This window comes from Hypomesus nipponensis, chromosome 3 (genome assembly GCF_054491055.1).
Source record: "Hypomesus nipponensis isolate SF chromosome 3, ASM5449105v1, whole genome shotgun sequence".
In the NCBI taxonomy this organism is placed as follows: Eukaryota; Metazoa; Chordata; class Actinopteri; order Osmeriformes; family Osmeridae; genus Hypomesus; species Hypomesus nipponensis.
In genome coordinates, this window is record NC_140363.1 from 6212909 (window position 1) to 6230252 (window position 17344).

The following is a 17344-nucleotide window of genomic DNA, read 5'->3' on the forward strand; positions in this document are numbered from 1 at the left end:
CCACCAATAGGCTGTAATCATTCATTACAAAAGGGAGAAATGGCACTGCTTGAAGGGTTTCCATTTTTATTTGTGACAAACTAAATTACTTTGCATAACAGTACAGCAGCAGCAAAACTGATTCAGTGTAAAAAAAAAGAAAAGAAAAGTATCTTTGACAATTCGGTGCCATACTCTTAGTGCAAAGGGCTTCAAATAAAAGCTAGGCACATTATTTCAACTTCCTTCAGTTGAGGTTCTGGGCTGTAGAGGTGAAGGGTGTTGTGACTAGGACTTCCTGTATACAAACTATAGGACACAATTAGATTGTGTATTCATCCATTCCAGAATACCTCTGAAATAATTCTCATTAACACTTGATTCCAGGACACGCATACTGCCAACAATTGAGAACTCTGCAATTGTTGTATAATTTAGCTTTGAAAAAAATATACTCTGCTTATGTACCCAAGCGATAGTCTTAACTCTGTAATAGCTTGTGAGTGGCATAATCAAGCCTTCTCAACTAGACTTTTATGAAGAAAATATAAAGAATCACGATGACAGATGTTACCAAAAATATACATATATTGATCTTCGCTAAAACAAAATAAGACTACCAGCTAGTTTAGCTTAATCCACCACCCCTTACCCAGCCTCACTTTCAAGTGTTCTACCCTTTTTTTTCTTCTTTTTAAACCAATCAAGAAGCCAGAACGCCCTGGCGGATGATGTCAGCGCAGTAGCGCCGGGCAAGGGCGGAGTCTCCCCGTAGCTGGTGAGAGTGACACCTCCTCACGCACGGCTCCACTCCAGGGAGGCTGCCCTCAGTCCCGGTCCGTAGCCTCGTCCTGGGGTAGGAGGGCTCCTTGGGGCTGCAAGCAGGCCCGGAGGGCACTTTGCTGGGCTGGGCGGGGGTCTCCGACGCTCTCTCACTCCTCCTGGGGATTCGGAACTTCCCCCAGTTTTTCAGATGGCTGCCCACGGCTGTAGAGAGCAGACCGTTGGCGCGAGCGCAGGGCTCCTTCCTCTGGCCCCCTGGGGGCTTGATGGGCGCTGACACCGGCTGAGTGGATGGTCTGCAGTCACCAGGACTGTCCTCTGCAGAGGAGTTTCTATCACAGGTCCCCAGTCTGCTTCCGGCCTGGAGGAGGGACCTTTCCCTGCGTCCGCTCCTCCTCCTCTGCTCTGCGTGCTGCTGCTCGGCATCTGGCCTCAGCCTGGTCAGCACCACGCTGACCCTCCGCTGCTGCAGGTCTGGGTAGGGGCCTCCCACCCAGACGCTGCCTCGCGCCCCAGGCGGCTGCGCTCGGGGAGGGCGCACCTCGTCCGGACGCTCCAGTCTGGTGTGGCCGTCCTCGACCGGCGTGTGCTGATCCTCCCGCCCTCTCTGATTGGTTGGCACCTGGACTGGACTCCTCCTGTGCCCCGCCTTCCCCCGCTCCTTCCTTCTTGAGCCGCGCGTGGCCGCGCTGCCGCGAGCAGACCTCCCACCTGACTCGGCAGGCATCCTCTCCTCTGAGGCCTTGGCGGACGCATCACCTGACCAAAACGAGAAATGGCTCCAACAGTTAGGTTTGGCTAAGTGTTCGGGAACGCCAGGACCTCTTGGCTCCAGGCCCGGCAGGAGACGCGCGGGAGGCCAGGCCACTCACCAGTCAGCTGCTGCTGGTCCAGCTGTCGGAGCTGCTGTTGGACGACTTGCTCCTGAACACGCAGCAGCGCTCGCTTCATCTTCTCCCGCCGCGTCACCATGTAGGTCAGGTTACGCACCTGCAGGTTACGCACCGTTACTGACCGTAACCATAGACACTGTTACTAACCTGAATACGGTTACTAACCTTAACCATAGACACTGTTACTAACCGTAACCATAGACACTGTTACTAACCTTAAAACGGTTACTGACCTTAACCACAGAGACTGTTAGGCATGGACTTCACTTGGATTCCCTGGCTATGGGTGGCAGATTCCACGGCTAACCCTAACCACTTTGAGAACCACTGAGTCCAGCTGTGCTTTACCTTTAACTCAGAATTAAAAGTTATGGCAGGATAGGCAAGTTTTGCCAACCTAGCAATTTTTGCTTGAGGTTGAAATGATTCAAACCGAAATATCCCACCCCCTACCTTCAAAGCAACTACCCCAGAACGCACGAAAATGCTCCCTGACTACTGCCAGAAGGTAGGTAGACAGATAAGTAGCCCGTCCAATCATGAGTGCCAGTCCAACCTTAACCAACCTCGTGTTTATTACAGTCCCACAGATATTGGATTTACTTAATTTTAATGTCAATCCTTAAGATGTATTGGTTGCCATCAGAATGTGTTTATTTCAGCAAATGGTGCTTCTCAACAAAATTGCCTACCCTGCTTTTAAGTTACTCTTTAAAAGGTTAGCCTGCACAATTCTCAACCTGCTGAGTGAAAAAAAGTTCTATATTTAGACATTGTCTTAGGTGTATCCCCTGCATCTACTGAGTTCTGAATCTGTCAGTCTAGACTGTTCCTCTCCATGTGGGCATGCACTGGCAAACACAGACGTTTACTTCCTATTCATGAGGAACTCAAGACGTGAAAGTTGACATGCACCAGTGCAGCGTGCTCCTGGGGGCATATTAACGCCACGACGTGTTCCCTAACCAGCATCAGACAAGATAGCAGCCAGGTATGTTGAACTATACTGCGCGTTTATTGGTAGCATCCCTTCACAGATCTGCAGCATAGGTTCATTCTCCTGTCTGTCGGCTCTTCATGTGTTTAAGCTCCTCCTCCTCCCTGATGCTACAGCACCCAGCACCTGCTCTCAGGGGGCGCGCGCCGTGGGCAGGATGGCGGTGTGGGGCAGGGGGGTGGTGTGGGGCGAGAAGGGGGGGCGGGGCAGGTTAGGGGGGCGGGGCAGGTTAGGGGGGCGGGGCAGGGGGCTGCGGCGGGGGGACCTACCCTCTCCAGGTCTTGGCGCAGGTGCGTGAAGAGCTGCAGCCTCCTGAGCAGCACGGCGTGCTGGCAGCGCTCCAGGCTCTCCTCCTCCTCCTGCCGGGGCCGGAGCAGCGGCTGGTTGAAGCCGGCCCGCCGCTTCAGCTTCCAGTACTGGAACACAAAGTCCACGGCCTGCTCGGCCACGGCCAGGCACTGGGCCACCTCCCCCACGTCCACGCACTGGTAGAAGTCCTCCTCCAGCTGCTGCAGCTTCAGCCGGCGCAGGCTGACCCGCTGCTCCTCCTCCTGCCACTGCTGCTGCTGCTGGATGTCCAGGCCTCCCGGGGGGGGGCCGGGGGGGCCCCGCTGCTCCTCCTGCTCCTCTTTCACTCTCCCCCTCCTCCTCCTCCGCTTCTCTCTGGCCCCCTCGCTCTCCTCCGGCCGGCTCTCCTCCCTGGACTTGCCCTCCGGTCCAGAGTGCTCGGGGCAGTAGGACTTGAACTTCACCTCGTCCTCCTCGGTCAAGATGGTGTTCATCTCCAGCCGGTTGTGAAGGCCACACGTCACGTGGAATGCGGTCCGGCAGTTCTTGGCTGAGCACTGAGGGGGACGAGAAAGTAGAGTCAGTGTGAATGCAATAGGAAGACGTGAGTCATGTTTTTTTTTTTTTGACGTTATTGTGATATAGGAAAGTGTCTGCACGATGAACACATTCCACAGTTCCATGTGTCGGTGTGGGGGGCTCCTGAGCACCTGTATGCACGCGCCGGTGCTCTTCTTACACAGGCAGCACAGCAGCGCCCAGCGGCTACTGGGGATCTGGGACATATTGGTTATGGGCTCCATCTTCTCGGGGTTCCCAATGCTCACCTGCAGAAACAGACGTTAGGTAACGTTTGGAAGGTGTCTGTGGTCATCCCTCCGCTACCGTGGGAGAACCAGGGGGGTCAGGGGAGGAGTCACACCTCAGCAACCCCCAGGGTCAGGGGGGCTCACCTCTGGGATCCACAGGGCACAGCTGACATGAACCCACTTGCTTCCACTGCGCGTGGGTTTCATAGCGCCGCCCTCCCGGGGGCACAGCTGGCACCGGGGTTGGAGGCCGAGGGCACAGCTCCGACACAGCCAGCTCCCAGCCGGAACCTTCTGGATGCCATAGCACGCCTGCCAGGGGACCAGGGCCAGTTAGCACAGCACACACACACACACACAGCACATAAACGCAGCATACACACACACACACACACTGACAGCATACACACGCACACACACACACCTTAGCCACACCAAAACAGAAAAAAAAACACAAATATAAATAAATCCAGAGCCAGCAGGGGAGTCGACCCGCCTGGTCTGGGTGAGGGTTAACAAACCGCCCACCTGGTGCACACAGATGTTGCACTTGTCACAGAAGACCATCTCGTTGTTGTCCTCCCCGTCAGGAGACTGGCACACGTCGCACACCACGTCCTCGTCGTACTCGATGCCCAGGCCCTCCTCCGTCTTCATGGTGTGGCTCATGTTGTCATAGCAACGGCGCTCAAACTCCTCCATGACCCTCTCCATGGTGATCTCGTCCAGCACTGGCATCCCTACAAGCAGCAAACGCGGTCACGCGGTCATCCCTACTGCGGCAACGACGCGTTTAGCGCGGGCATCCCTACACTGGAACGGGCGGGGGGCTGGATGTGTCATGAGGAGGGGGGGGGGGGGGGCGGTTCTCACCCATCCGACAGAACTCCTGGTTGACGACGTGCAGCCAGGCCACGTCCTGCTCGTTCAGGTCGTAGCGACACGTGCCCTCCGCCAGCGCCAGGACGTCCACGTAGCCCAGCGCCGGGCAGCCCGGCGAGCGCAGACGGCCCTTGGGCCGCGTGAACCGGGCCTCCGTCCCCTGGTCCGCTGCCAGCCTGGAGGAGCACGGGGCCTCAGGGATCATTTACAGAACGACGAGCACGCGCTTTAAGCGGGGCATGGCCGATGTTCAGCCCAACAAACCAAAAAATCAAGGATCAAAAAGTTCCTCGACGCTTAACAGTATTTCAATGGTCAGAGTCAAGGGACAGTCTCTAGGCACAGTGCAAAATAACCATACAATATCATTGCAACTGCATAGTACGGCGTTTAGAGCATGATAAGAATGATGTCTTACTAGGATTGTTTAGCCTGGTGACCTGTTAACAATAACCAGAAGAAGGGGAGTATGAGAGGCGGAGGGAGCGGGTCTGTTCTGCCGTACCGTGCGACCGGCTGGGGGATGGACTGGGGGGAGACCGGCACCTGCACCCCCTTCTCCCACTGCTGCCTCCAGGGGTCCGCCAGCACGTAGAACTCCTCTGGGGCCAGCTGGCACGAGTCATGCAGCTTCATGGCTGTGATCAAGTCTGTCCTGAACACCTGCGCCATGGGGTCAGAGGACAGAGTCAGCAAGGGGAACATCTAGCATTGTGTCACACGAGAGAGACACAGAGAGAGAGAGACACAGAGAGAGAGAGACACAGAGAGAGAGAGAGAGAGAGAGAGAGAGAGAGAGAGAGAGAGAGAGAGAGAGAGACACAGAGAGAGAGAGAGAGATTTCCTTCTGATACAAGAACTCCTGGACCAACTCCAGTCATTCTGTCAACCTTTTTCTGATGAAAAGATCCAAAAGGTCAAAAAGATTTACTTTCTCACTGGGATTCACTGTCATAGAACCCACACATATTTGGATCTAAATTGACCATTTACGTGGCTGTAAATTAGGTTGAAGACAAAGTCAGAAGAGCATTCTATACTATCTATATCTATCTATTCATTTAAGTATTAAAACAGAGTTGAAAATAATCGAATTAATAATACAACCCATTGCACTACAGCAGAAGGGTGGGCTCCAGTAACACACCAAGAGTTTGACACACCCCATCAAAACTCTTTAAACACCTCAGAGTCCACACGAAAACAAAATACATGTCTTCAATTGGCCTTAAGTAGGCCAATCCCCCCTTCTACCAACACCAAGACCTGAAATGCCCAGAGGAACAGAGATAAAAGTGTCAGCTGGTCCAGAGGGTCAGTTCACAGAGCAACTCCACCACACCTCAGGACAGCACTCAAAGAAAGAGACAGAACAAACTAGAATGCTATTTTGACACGACATTGTGTGCACACAGTACAGACTGGCAAACTGTCTGATCCAAACCTATAGAAGACATGACCTATGTACCGACACAGAGAGCACAGCCTGGCCGTAGAGGCCCTCACAGGCTGACCCAGCACCCAGGGAGGAGAGGCTGTGGTCAGGCTAATCACAGGGACAGGCATTTGGTTAGCTTCCTAGCTTCCTAACCAAATGTGACCTTCATAGAGAAATTCAAACAACATACTTCACCATAATGATGATCAAATGGAGAAAGAAAAAAGAAGAAATACAATTATTTACATAATTGTTGGCAGTTTTGGAAGCAAAGTATGTAGGAACCTGCAATGACCATTTGTATGTATAAGTACATGTATGTTTGTATTTGTGTCATATCTACTATATGTATACTGTACAGTCTGTTTGTTTTGGCAATATTTGAAATATATCTTAACATGTCAATAAAGCACTTGAAGTTAAAAAGGGTTTGGGGGTAGCATGCTGGAGAGACTAATATATATATATATATATATATATATATATATATATATATATATATAGTGTGTGTGTGTGTGTGTGTGTGTCAGTGATATAACTGAACTGAGGAAGAGATAGAAACAGAGAGAGGGAGAGAGACGGAGATAGAGAGGAGGAGACAGAGAGACAAGAGACAGAGCGAGGGAGAGAGACAGAGAGACACAGAAAGGAAAGAGAGGGAAGAGGTTGTACCTCTGAGGGTTTGGTCCCCTGACTTTTTCTATGGAGCAATTTAGACTGCTGCGACCAGGACGTGGAATTACCTTAAAAAGGACAAAAAAGAACATACTCATTTAGTTGCATTGAAACTATTCAGTAATTAACCCTTCCTGTCGCTATAGATGCGTTACTCTAATCTGCTTGGATTCTCCTGTATAAATCACCATGTCTTTTTGGGGAGAGTGTTGTTCACAGAGAACTGAATGTTTAAACCCTGCCCCTAACCTGCAGACATCTCTCTCTGCAGACATCTCTCCCTGCTCCTCTAACCTGCAGACATCTTTCCCTGCTCCTCTAACCTGCAGACATCTCTCCCTGCTCCTCTAACCTGCAGACATCTCTCCCTACTCCTCTAATCTGCAGACATCTCTCCCTGCAGACATCTCTCCCTACACCTCTAACCTGCAGACATCTCTCCCTGCTCCTCTAACCTGCAGACATCTCTCCCTGCTCCTCTAACCTGCAGACATCTCTCCCTGCTCCTCTAACCTGCAGACATCTCTCCCTGCTCCTCTAACCTGCAGACATCTCTCCCTACTCCTCTAACCTGCAGACATCTCTCCCTACTCCTCTAACCTGCAGACATCTCTCCCTACTCCTCTAACCTGCAGACATCTCTCTAAGCCTCCCCAGGCCACGCCTCTCCCTGCTCCTCAGGCAGTAGGCTTGCTCTCTCTTCTTATACTTCTGTTGCTTCCCTGAACATGGAGAATACATTCATAAATCCTCTTATTTAACGATATATAGTCACTAAGAATTAATTTGTATTCCATAGTCAAGTAATGAGGGCTGTTTGAAGCATGCTCTGTGCTAAAGGCTGCTTACTTCCATGGTCTGAGTCCTCGCTGCTGCTGTCATGTCGGGTTCTCTTCATGCTCCTGGGATGATTATGTGATGTACTGGTCTCTGGTAAGTCTGAAAGGAGAGCGATCATCAGTAATTTAATACATCAACATAGAGCAGATGCCATGATGTAAAATTTCAATACACGTTTGATAGCTGGCATAACATAATCCTCGCATTGTAGAATATGGCTACTATATGTTGTTTGTTTACACGAGTCAGACGAAAAGCGTGTGATGTCATTTTGGTTGTCACTAAAGCTGAGACCTGTCATGCGTGTTAAAACGACAGTGCAGCCCGCTCGCTAACCCACAAGAGACTAATTAAACCAGCAGTCTGACAAACGTGCAACCCTCCTTTCAGTAAATGTAACACGTGTACACAAACGCGTCATAATAGTCCACATCAGATGAGCAGTCATAAGGTAAACACGCAGCGCAAAAACAAAATCTAACCACTCCAGCCCCCACATGTAAAACCTAGAACTTATTTGCTAGTCTAGCTAGTTTTGAAGTAAAACACATCTGCTAGATTTCTAGCACACATTGAGGCGCCGCTTGAGGTAAAACACCCACAAGCTCAAGCTTCGCCACACAGCAACTGTCTGGTTAGCTAAAAACAACCAGGCCAAATGGTTCAAATCTGATGATTTACGATTTTTTGTTGTGTAGCTCGCCGGCTAACACGATAGTGCTAGCTAACTGTGAGTGGTCAGCTAGCTAGCTAAGTAGTTAGCTGTCATTCAAGCGTACAAAAACAATACTATTGAACCTGTATAGCTACTTTTCTAATGTTTTAGCGTTACTTAAACTTGCATCATAACAAGTATGCTAAGTGGATACATTATACCATATTCCGCCCAGTGAACTTAATCTTTTGCGCCATTTTAAATGACGTTGCTGATGCTGTTTCTAGCGACGGGTTTACGTTACCCGCTTATTTAGCTAGCTAGCTTTCCACTATAGTTACACTAGTTTTCAATGAACTGAGCCAACTTCTGGCAGAATGCTAGTATTTTAAACCCATGTACAATTATTTTTAAATACACAGTACCTACAGAACTTCCGGCAGGTGCGGCTGGTCTAAATTTGTGAGTAGTTTTAAGCAGCAGTGAGTTCAGTCCGACCAGCAGCATTCCAAATATACTGACACGCTGTCGGCCTGAAGTCGACTCTGCCCTATTTACTGCTGGTTGTTATTAAACTAACGCTACTGTTTTACGCCACTAGAGTGCACTCACACCGAAAAACAAGTTGTAATCCTTAACTTCAGTTCTTCCATAACTATCAGTGCCCACCCTGTTATTTGGATCATATCAGCTGTAGTTGAGTGACCGTAAATTGTCAGTTTGAACACTTAATCACGACAAATTATCCAAACTGCACCTTCGCAACTCGTGTCCGTAGTATTACTGTATTTCTGGTGGTGATAACGAACAGGTCTCCTCCATTTAACTCAAATCCATAGCAATTTATTCACTCACACATAGTCACGTTGATCACTGGAAGCTTAGACCCCCTTGTGGTCACCCTAAATGTGGAGTCTGAAATAATTTTTACATAACTATTTTTTTCTAACGATTGTCATATACGCAACGAGGAACACTAATGTAACCCACACATTTTCTAGAGGGACTGCTTTAGGCGGAACACAACATACCATCTGCAAGTTTTTTTCAGAAGATGTAAGAAATTCTGCGCGAATATTGTAGTTAAAACGCAACGAAGGAAATATAGAGGTGAGTACAATTGTTAATTTGTTGCATTTGTATTAGATGCATAACAGAAGTGTAACGTTAGATCAGATAATCTTAACCTGTCCGTTTGTTACTTTGTGACAGGATGAAAAAGGATCCAATATGTGATCAAACTCATGGTGTTGTCTTTACATAACCACACTCAGTAAACGCATTGTTTGTAACGTTAAACGACATAAAGGGTAGTACCTAGCAAGTCCGTTGTTTTCAGTAAATGAATTAATAAACTTGGTCCCCATTTCTTTTGTTCTATAGATCTCACCAAAATGAAGAGAAAGAAGGACATCATGTCCCTCTTCCAAAGAAAAGACAGTGAGACAGAGCCAAATGGTTCAGGTGTGGAGAAAGCAAGAGAGAGCAGAGAGCCTGCAGAGAGAGAGCAGGAAGACTTGTCTGATGGGGAGACTGAGAGTGAAGGTATAGTAGAGCAAGAAAGTGAGACAGATGGAGAGACTGAGGCTGAGGGTGACATAGAGGCTGAGAGTGAGACACCAACAGAGGAGCCACGTGCATCCACAAGCAGTGGACCATCAGGTTTGTGATGTTGAGTAAATCTGTGGTTACTTGTAAAGCAGGGCAAGTGTCCGTTAACATGGTTTATAGAAAAGAGTCGGTTTGTAATTGACCTTAATTCGTATTTACATGCGATTGGGCTTGTAATATAGATATCAGATGGATTTCAGAAGTTGTCCGATGTCAATGGTATATCTAAAATTACCCAAATAGATACTTTTAATTATATATATATATATATATATTCTTTGGCAGATATTTGCAAATCCCAGGACGAACCCCACGTGCAGCCAATGATGAACATATACCGAAGAACTCTGATGGGGGACTCTGATGTAAATGTCCTAAACAAGGAACACAACAAACAGGTTCAAGAAAATCGGGACTATATTAAAACAATAGGAGAAGTACTACTACTTACAGCCACACAAAACATTGCACAAAGAGGACACGATGAGCCTGCAGAGTCAGATAATAAAGGTAACTTCATGGCCATTCTAGAAACAATAGCTAAGCATGACACAACTGTGAAAAAAAGGTTGACTTCCATTCATAACGCAACATATACAAGCAAAGGGATTCAGAATGAGGTTCTGAGTTCTTTGGCAGACATGGTTCGAACACAAATTATAGCAGAAGTGAAAGATAGTGAGGTCTTTAGCATAATGGCAGACGAAACGAAAGACATCAAACAAAAGGAGCAAATATCTCTTGTACTTAGGTACTATTGCAGTGGAGCTGTCCATGAGAGTTTTCTCCACTTTGAATCGGCTGATCGACTAGATGCAGCAGGGCTTACTGACAGAATCATACACATATTAGAAAGTCATGGTCTTGAATACAAAAACAACCTAGTAGGCCAAGCATATGACGGTGCTTCAGTTATGAGTGGCAAGCATTCAGGTGTCCAGGCACGCATTAAAGAACAAGCAAAGCATGCCTTTTACATCCACAGCAGTGCACACTGTCTAAACTTGGTTTTAGTGGATACAGTCAAAGCTGTCCCTGAGGTAGGACAGTTCTTCTCCTTACTAGAAAGACTATATGTCTTCACATCTGGGTCATATGTGCATCAAAAATGGCTTAGCATACAAAAAGAGATGTACCCAGGTGCACCTAGAGAGCTTCAGATACTAAGTGACCCTCGCTGGGCATGTGGCTATATGACTCTACATACTATTATTGATAGATTGCCTGCCATTAAGCGAGTCCTGCAAGACATAGTCCAAGAACACAATAGTGACAGATCTGTTGAGGCACGAGGTCTGCTTGCACAGATAGATTTACAATTCATTGTGTGCCTTGTAATACTCCACAAAGTGTTTGGAGAAGCAACATTCCTATCCGATATGCTACAGTCTCCATCACTTGACCTGTCAAAGGCTGTTGGTTTAGTTGAAGTCTTAGTTCAAACTTTAAATGACTACAGGGATGAGTCATTATTTGACAACTTATGGAATGAAGTGTTGAACACAGCTGAGCAATGTGATACTGCAATACACCCCCCTGCAAAACGACCCAAAAAGCTACGCTCTCAATTTAATGGAGACTGTGTAGTCAGTACAGTGGGTCAGACGTCAGATTTAGAACGAGAAAAGGGCAGTTTTCGTACACAACTTTTCTACCCAGTTTTAGATCATATGCTCATTGAGCTTAACAGAAGGTTCTCTAGCAAAACCTGTGACATAATGAATGGCATCCAAACTCTAAACCCTACAAGTGATGTGTTTCTCAAAGAGAAGTCCCTGTTTCCATTTGCTAGAATGTATGAATCAAATATTGAGGACTTGGGACATGAACTACATCATTTCAAAAGAGTTTTAGAAAGGAAAATACAGAGTGGCATGCAGAGACCCTCCAGTGTCGTAGAGCTGACATTAGTCATTGAGCCTTACAAAGAAGTTTTCTTTGAGCTCTTTAAACTGTGCAAGATAGCTGTTTCAATCCCTGTAAGTACTGCTTATTGTGAACGGAGTTTTTCTGCAATAAAGCTGGTGAAAACGTATCTCAGGTCCACAATGTCAGATGACAGATTAAGAAATGTAGGTGTTTTAAATATCGAGTCAAGGAGGGCAAAGGCCTTGAATCTAGAGGAATTTGCTGATCTTTTTGCAAAAAAACACAAAAACCGTAGAATACAGTTGCTGTGACTGTAATGTAATGCAAATGTGAAAATATAATGGAAATGCAAATAAATGGTTGAATGATAATAAACATGGTCTTTTGCCTGTTAATGCCTGCAATTCAGTGAAGAAAACAATATGACAGCAATAACGTCTAATGTAACTGGCCCCTCTAACAATACAACTGGCCCCCCATTTCAAATGGCCTAGAACCCTGCTGAACACTGCTGGGCACACAATTTTACTTCTGGTCTCAGTGGGGGTAGTCTTCATAAAATCATTGGGAAGACAAATCAAGTACAGTCATTGTTTCTGAAAATGGCTGACAGCTGGTACTATTACAAGTTCAAAGGGTAATTGTTAAAAGACGTAACGCTCAATGTGCTGTAAACCGAGATTAAAATAAAACAAGGGACGCCTTCTCAATGTGGATGTTCAATCGAGAGCTCAGCGCCACACTTTGGACACTGGGTAGGGTTACAGATGAACACAACGGAAATAATTTTGTGAGACAAAGATTTTAATAGAAACTACTTGATTAAACCTACATTAATATTGATAGTATTCATTAAGGATACAGATATCATACTGTAATTATTTGTGAGTTAATGGATATGATCTTATGTTATTCACAATTATGATTGAAACATTGCTGAATCTCAGGTAGATATCAGAAACAGTGATATGGTTACTGTGAAACACAGATAAGAAATGTATCTAAATGTCTAAGGTCACCAGGGTCATTACGAGATGTGGACACCAACATTTGCCTCCCGGACATCTGAAAGGGACACGCTGGATCACGGAGGGGCAAAAGAGGTCTGTGGAGGGAGCTGTCACCATAGGAACCAGCCCAGAGAAGCAAGGTCATGCAGACACCAAACTGCTTTTCACAAAAACGTTATCTGACTCGATGTAGCTTTACCACAATCCTCCATGACTCCTGTCTAATCTGGAGAGGCTCACTTGATGGCCAGGATAGCGTCATAGGACTTCCCGGTCCGGCAGACCTGGACACTGTGGAAGCCGGCGGCGGTCAGCATGCGTGAGTACTGGGAGGGAGGGTGTTCTTTGCCCTCGGTCTGCACCAGCATGTTGAGGGAGAAGATCTGGGCCATGACCGGACCACGTCTGTTCTCAAGCAGCAGAGCCTCCACCAGGAGAACTCCCCCGCCTACACAGGGAACAACATTTACATTTGATCCACTCAGCAGACACTTCTATTCAAAGCATTACATACAAATAGCGCCTATAGAAACTACACCAGAAAATCTGAAGTGCAGAGTTCTAACAGTATTTTGATGGTCAGAGTCGAAGAACGGTCTGTTTTTACCCCACTGGCCGCCGAAAATGGCTGCCTAGGTCAAAGGAAAGTAAATTCCTTGTCTGTGCAAACTTTTATGGCGAATAAACACCAATTCTGATTCTGATTCTCACATGGATTGACAAAGACTGAGTTTTTCTAAATGCCCCCATTCAGCAGTTGGATACACAATGTTGATAAAGGTGCCACCCCAGAGTAACTGCTGGCTCCTTTTGGCCCCGAGGACCAGGCTGTGTTAACAGCACACACCTGTGTGGCAGCAGGCTGTGTTAACAGCACACACCTGTGTGGCAGCAGGCTGGGCTAACAGCACACACCTGTGTGGCAGCAGGCTGTGTTAACAGCACACACCTGTGTGGCAGCAGGCTGGGCTAACAGCACACACCTGTGTGGCAGCAGGCTGGGCTAACAGCACACACCTGTGTGGCAGCAGGCTGGGCTAACAGCACACACCTGTGTGGCAGCAGGCTGTGTTAACAGCACACACCTGTATGGCAGCAGGCTGGGCTAACAGCACACACCTGTGTGGCAGCAGGCTGGGCTAACAGCACACACCTGTGTGGCAGCAGGCTGGGCTAACAGCACACACCTGTGTGGCAGCAGGCTGGGCTAACAGCACACACCTGTATGGCAGCAGGCTGGGCTAACAGCACACACCTGTATGGCAGCAGGCTGGGCTAACAGCACACACCTGTGTGGCAGCAGGCTGGGCTAACAGCACACACCTGTGTGGCAGCAGGCTGGGCTAACAGCACACACCTGTAGGGCAGCAGGCTGGGCTAACAGCACACACCTGTGTGGCAGCAGGCTGGGCTAACAGCACACACCTGTGTGGCAGCAGGCTGGGCTAACAGCACACACCTGTGTGGCAGCAGGCTGGGCTAACAGCACACACCTGTGTGGCAGCAGGCTGGGCTAACAGCACACACCTGTGTGGCAGCAGGCTGGGCTAACAGCACACACCTGTATGGCAGCAGGCGTATATCTTCCTCAGCAGCTGCTCACACTTCTCCTCCTTCCAGTCGTGGAGGATTCTCGCCAGGATGTACAAATCAGCCTCTGGGATCTCCCCGTCAAAGAAGTCTCCTGCTCACGGAACAGAGAACACGTCACCATACCGAACGGAGCCCGTCGCAGCAGCACACGTCATAAACATGCTAGAACAGCACTTGCACGACTGGAGAGGCGACGCCGTGATAGGATTCAATCAACTGATGCTCACCCTCCTGGAAGACGATGGTGTCCCCTTCTTCAGAGAAGTGCTCCCTGGCCATGTGGATGACCTTGGGCAGGTCCAGCACTGTGACCGAGGAGGAGGGGTAGGCCCGGGCCAGCTCACGGGCTAATGCCCCCGAACAACCTGAACACACAACATCTCAAATTGATTTTTTTTTTATTGTTATTGATAATCGTATGTATTCATGTCCATTAGCATGGACACCACTGCAGTAAATTGCACTTAAATAGTAACCAGCCTCTAAATATCCAATTTGGAAACTGAGATTCACCAACGTCAGAGTTCTAGCTAGGTCCAAACACAGACGTACGTCAGAGCTCTGGGAACTTTTACATTTGGAGGCGGGCTATATTTAAAGAAATAATTGTGTTTTTTATTGTTCACCTCCGAGGTCGACCATTGTGGGAAAACTGGAAAGGTTGAACGCCGTCACAACGTCGTGTCCATCCAGGGACCACGTTGAGTTCATCAGACCCATGAACTTCAGCATCTCTTCGTCTGACCTGCAACAAAACCACAGGTCTGACCACCACTAGAACCACAGCGGAACCACAGGGCTGACCTGCAGCAGGACCCAGCAGCAGAACCACTGAAGGGACAGATAAGAAGCACTGGTGTGTGGTGTTCAGTCACAGCTCTAGTTTCTGGAGCACAAAGCAATCCTATGTAAGAGGAGAAGAGGAAACAAAGAAAGCGCTTGAGGCATGTTGTGAAATGGGGCGTTCGCTGACTTGGTCACAGGACCAAGAGAAAGGATGGCATCAAGTGTTTTAGGAGAGATATTAGTGCCCTTCCTGAATAGGATGGGAACACTCTCCATACATGGACAACACTCAAACCCAACATGTACAGTCACGATCCTGGCACATCTAATAAAGAGTATGTGTGACTCTTTGCATTGGATAAAAGCATAATTCACCTGTAAATAGTTTGGAAGATGTCCTCCGCTGAAAGGCCAAACGTCTTTTGGTTTTGGTTCTTCCCTTCCCTGTATGATCAAATTGAACAATCAACCGTTGCCTGGCGTTGTATATTGGAAGCAATAGCTAATGTTGCGAAGGCTCACTGCTGCAGCCTTCACCCTACCTCACGGCATCTGCTAGGTGGTTCCAGAGTGGGTAGATAGTTTGAGACTGATACAGGATCATGTCGTGAAGAGATTTGGCACTGCTCTTGGCGAGGTAGAGGTTTGCTACATCAGTGCTACTGTAGAAAACTAACAACAAAAAACATGACTCCTAAACAATTATTCCAGAGCCTTTCAAACTGGCAACAGGACTAGGGCTGAGCATGTCCAGATATATAGAACAAGACTGGGCTGATGTAATGTAATCATTTAGCAGACACTGTAAAAACAATGTACAGGTGCTTGAACCTACTACCTCTTGATTTTCCGTCAAATGCTCTACCAGTAAGCTACACCCATCCTAATGCACTACCACTGAGCTGTACCCATCCCCATGATCCAACACTGAGCTATAACCATTCCCATGAGCTATTACCATCCCCATGCTATAACATCGAGCCATCCCCATGAGCTAAGCCCATCCCCATGTCACTCCAGTTATATGGACTTCACCTGTTCCCTCTACTGTCTCCACCTCCAGGATCTCAATGCCCACCAGCACATCCAGTAGCCTCTCCACTCCGTCCACGCTGGTGCCCAGCTCCCGCGCCACCATCTCTGCACTCAGAGCCCTCTGGGACTGCAACAGCAGGTCGAACACCCCCAGCTCACATGCTGAGAAGATCACCTAAATACAGGTGAATCTGGGTGTAATTGCTCAGGAACACTTGAAAAACTTGGGACAGATTTCACACCATATAGTTAAAGGAAAGGCGGGCCAAATACCTTAGAAATTCTGAAGCCATTGAAAAACTCCAAAAGTTTAAAAGGATAGTCCAGTTCACTCTGGGACAGATGCTCAGCCATGGTCTTCCCTTCTACCAGGATTAAATTGTGACCATGCATCACACACTAAGCGGCAAGGCAAATACGGTTGTAGTTTGACATTATTTCATCCATGCCAGTATGGATGACGGTGCATCTCATACAATCTTCAAATGGGAAGGGGATAGTGCGCTAAACAAGGAAAGATTTCACGCGAGTCGAGCTATTCTGACATGCTGAAAGGTCCGGTCATCTCGAACTTATAAAAAACTTGATAAACATTTAGGTGTTCCCTGTGTAACGAATGTTGAACTGTGACGCCTGTCATTATGTAATACATATAGGCTGCTAATTAATTGCACTACGATTCACTAACATACAAAACATAATTAGTGGCGTTGGATGAAGCCAGCCGTTTTCGAGCTGGACCACATAAAGCCTCACCTTTAACGATGCAGTCACCTACAAAGCGGTCCTGAAAACAAGGAATGCCGAGCTGTTACGTAAATCGCTGACCCCAAGTTGTTGATTCACAAACGCTATGGCCTGTAGGCTTGCAATCTGTTATCAAACCATCTCACTTGAGATGAAACTTTTTTTTAAATTGTATTCGATTCCTTTAATAATGACTGATCTTAAAATATGTTTTGCCTGGCCAGAGCACACGACCACGCAACTGACAAAAGGCAGTTCTGCCACGGGCCTGCAAACAATACTGGGGGCGCTACTGAGCATGATCATGGTCATCTACGGGGGACGGGGACACGTTGGCTGAGAGTTAGTGAAATGTCCTTGAATGGACATTTTCTTGAAACATTTTATCCAGGAACTATCCATGTTGTATGTAGGTTTATATAGAGCACTTTGTGTCACCTCACCAAGGCCATCC

General features: G+C 47.7%; 4 protein-coding genes across 18 annotated transcripts in view; 1 reads left to right on the plus strand and 3 right to left on the minus strand.

The window, feature by feature from the left end:
* The window catches only part of larp1b (La ribonucleoprotein 1B), a 35438-nt gene that overhangs the window by 355 nt on the left and 17739 nt on the right, over positions 1-17344 (minus strand). The window lies entirely within an intron of this gene.
* On the minus strand, positions 50-9112 carry jade1 (jade family PHD finger 1). Of its 10 annotated transcripts, none has more exons than XM_084673790.1 (12): positions 8669-8799; positions 7594-7683; positions 7374-7466; positions 6742-6812; positions 5137-5294; positions 4623-4807; positions 4278-4489; positions 3894-4061; positions 3651-3767; positions 2922-3497; positions 1635-1752; positions 50-1521 (listed from the first exon to the last, which is right to left on the minus strand). In XM_084673790.1, exons 2-12 carry the CDS (start codon positions 7640-7642, stop codon positions 683-685), a joined length of 2586 nt encoding a protein of 861 aa, XP_084529916.1. In that variant the 5' UTR covers positions 7643-7683; positions 8669-8799; the 3' UTR covers positions 50-682. The 10 variants fall into 10 exon arrangements, with proteins under 10 accessions (XP_084529916.1, XP_084529872.1, XP_084529890.1 ...); XM_084673746.1 differs by having other exon boundaries at positions 8665-8791; XM_084673764.1 differs by lacking the exon at positions 8669-8799 and adding an exon at positions 7879-7992.
* On the plus strand, positions 8010-12094 carry LOC146299558 (zinc finger MYM-type protein 1-like). 3 transcript variants are annotated; one of them, XM_084673870.1, is made up of 4 exons: positions 8010-8035; positions 9241-9349; positions 9623-9901; positions 10136-12094. In XM_084673870.1, exons 1-4 carry the CDS (start codon positions 8021-8023, stop codon positions 12028-12030), a joined length of 2298 nt encoding a protein of 765 aa, XP_084529996.1. In that variant the 5' UTR covers positions 8010-8020; the 3' UTR covers positions 12031-12094. The 3 variants fall into 3 exon arrangements, with proteins under 3 accessions (XP_084529996.1, XP_084530004.1, XP_084530012.1); XM_084673878.1 differs by lacking the exon at positions 8010-8035 and adding an exon at positions 8050-8173; XM_084673886.1 differs by lacking the exon at positions 8010-8035 and having other exon boundaries at positions 8252-9349; positions 9452-9901.
* Positions 12369-17147, minus strand: asmt2 (acetylserotonin O-methyltransferase 2). Of its 2 annotated transcripts, none has more exons than XM_084683209.1 (9): positions 16900-17147; positions 16417-16505; positions 16144-16318; positions 15651-15780; positions 15484-15552; positions 14949-15067; positions 14550-14687; positions 14291-14413; positions 12369-13177 (listed from the first exon to the last, which is right to left on the minus strand). In XM_084683209.1, the coding sequence occupies exons 2-9, from the start codon at positions 16495-16497 to the stop codon at positions 12966-12968; spliced, it is 1047 nt and encodes a 348-aa protein (XP_084539335.1). In that variant the 5' UTR covers positions 16498-16505; positions 16900-17147; the 3' UTR covers positions 12369-12965. The 2 variants fall into 2 exon arrangements, with proteins under 2 accessions (XP_084539335.1, XP_084539334.1); XM_084683208.1 differs by having other exon boundaries at positions 12370-13177; positions 16417-16508.

What these genes read in the sequence shown, in the direction of transcription:
- LOC146299558 (XM_084673870.1), top strand. An exon ending in GCAACGAAGGAAATATAGAG is followed by an intron (nt 9,350 to 9,622) that starts GTGAGTACAATT and finishes TTTGTTCTATAG; the next exon opens with ATCTCACCAAAATGAAGAGA. An exon ending in CACAAGCAGTGGACCATCAG is followed by an intron (nt 9,902 to 10,135) that starts GTTTGTGATGTT and finishes ATTCTTTGGCAG; the next exon opens with ATATTTGCAAATCCCAGGAC.
- jade1 (XM_084673746.1), bottom strand. Translation starts at nt 8,746, where the DNA reads ATGCTGCTGGTCGGACTGAACTCACTGCTGCTTAAAACTACTCACAAA. An exon ending in ACCTGCCGGAAGTTCTGTAG is followed by an intron (nt 7,684 to 8,664) that starts GTACTGTGTATT and finishes CTCTCCTTTCAG; the next exon opens with ACTTACCAGAGACCAGTACA. An exon ending in GCACCGGCGCGTGCATACAG is followed by an intron (nt 3,498 to 3,650) that starts GTGCTCAGGAGC and finishes CGTCCCCCTCAG; the next exon opens with TGCTCAGCCAAGAACTGCCG.
- asmt2 (XM_084683209.1), bottom strand. Translation starts at nt 16,497, where the DNA reads ATGGCTGAGCATCTGTCCCAGAGTGAACTGGACTATCCTTTTAAACTT. An exon ending in ATGGCTTCAGAATTTCTAAG is followed by an intron (nt 16,319 to 16,416) that starts GTATTTGGCCCG and finishes ACCTGTATTTAG; the next exon opens with GTGATCTTCTCAGCATGTGA. An exon ending in GGAGACAGTAGAGGGAACAG is followed by an intron (nt 15,781 to 16,143) that starts GTGAAGTCCATA and finishes TTTTGTTGTTAG; the next exon opens with TTTTCTACAGTAGCACTGAT.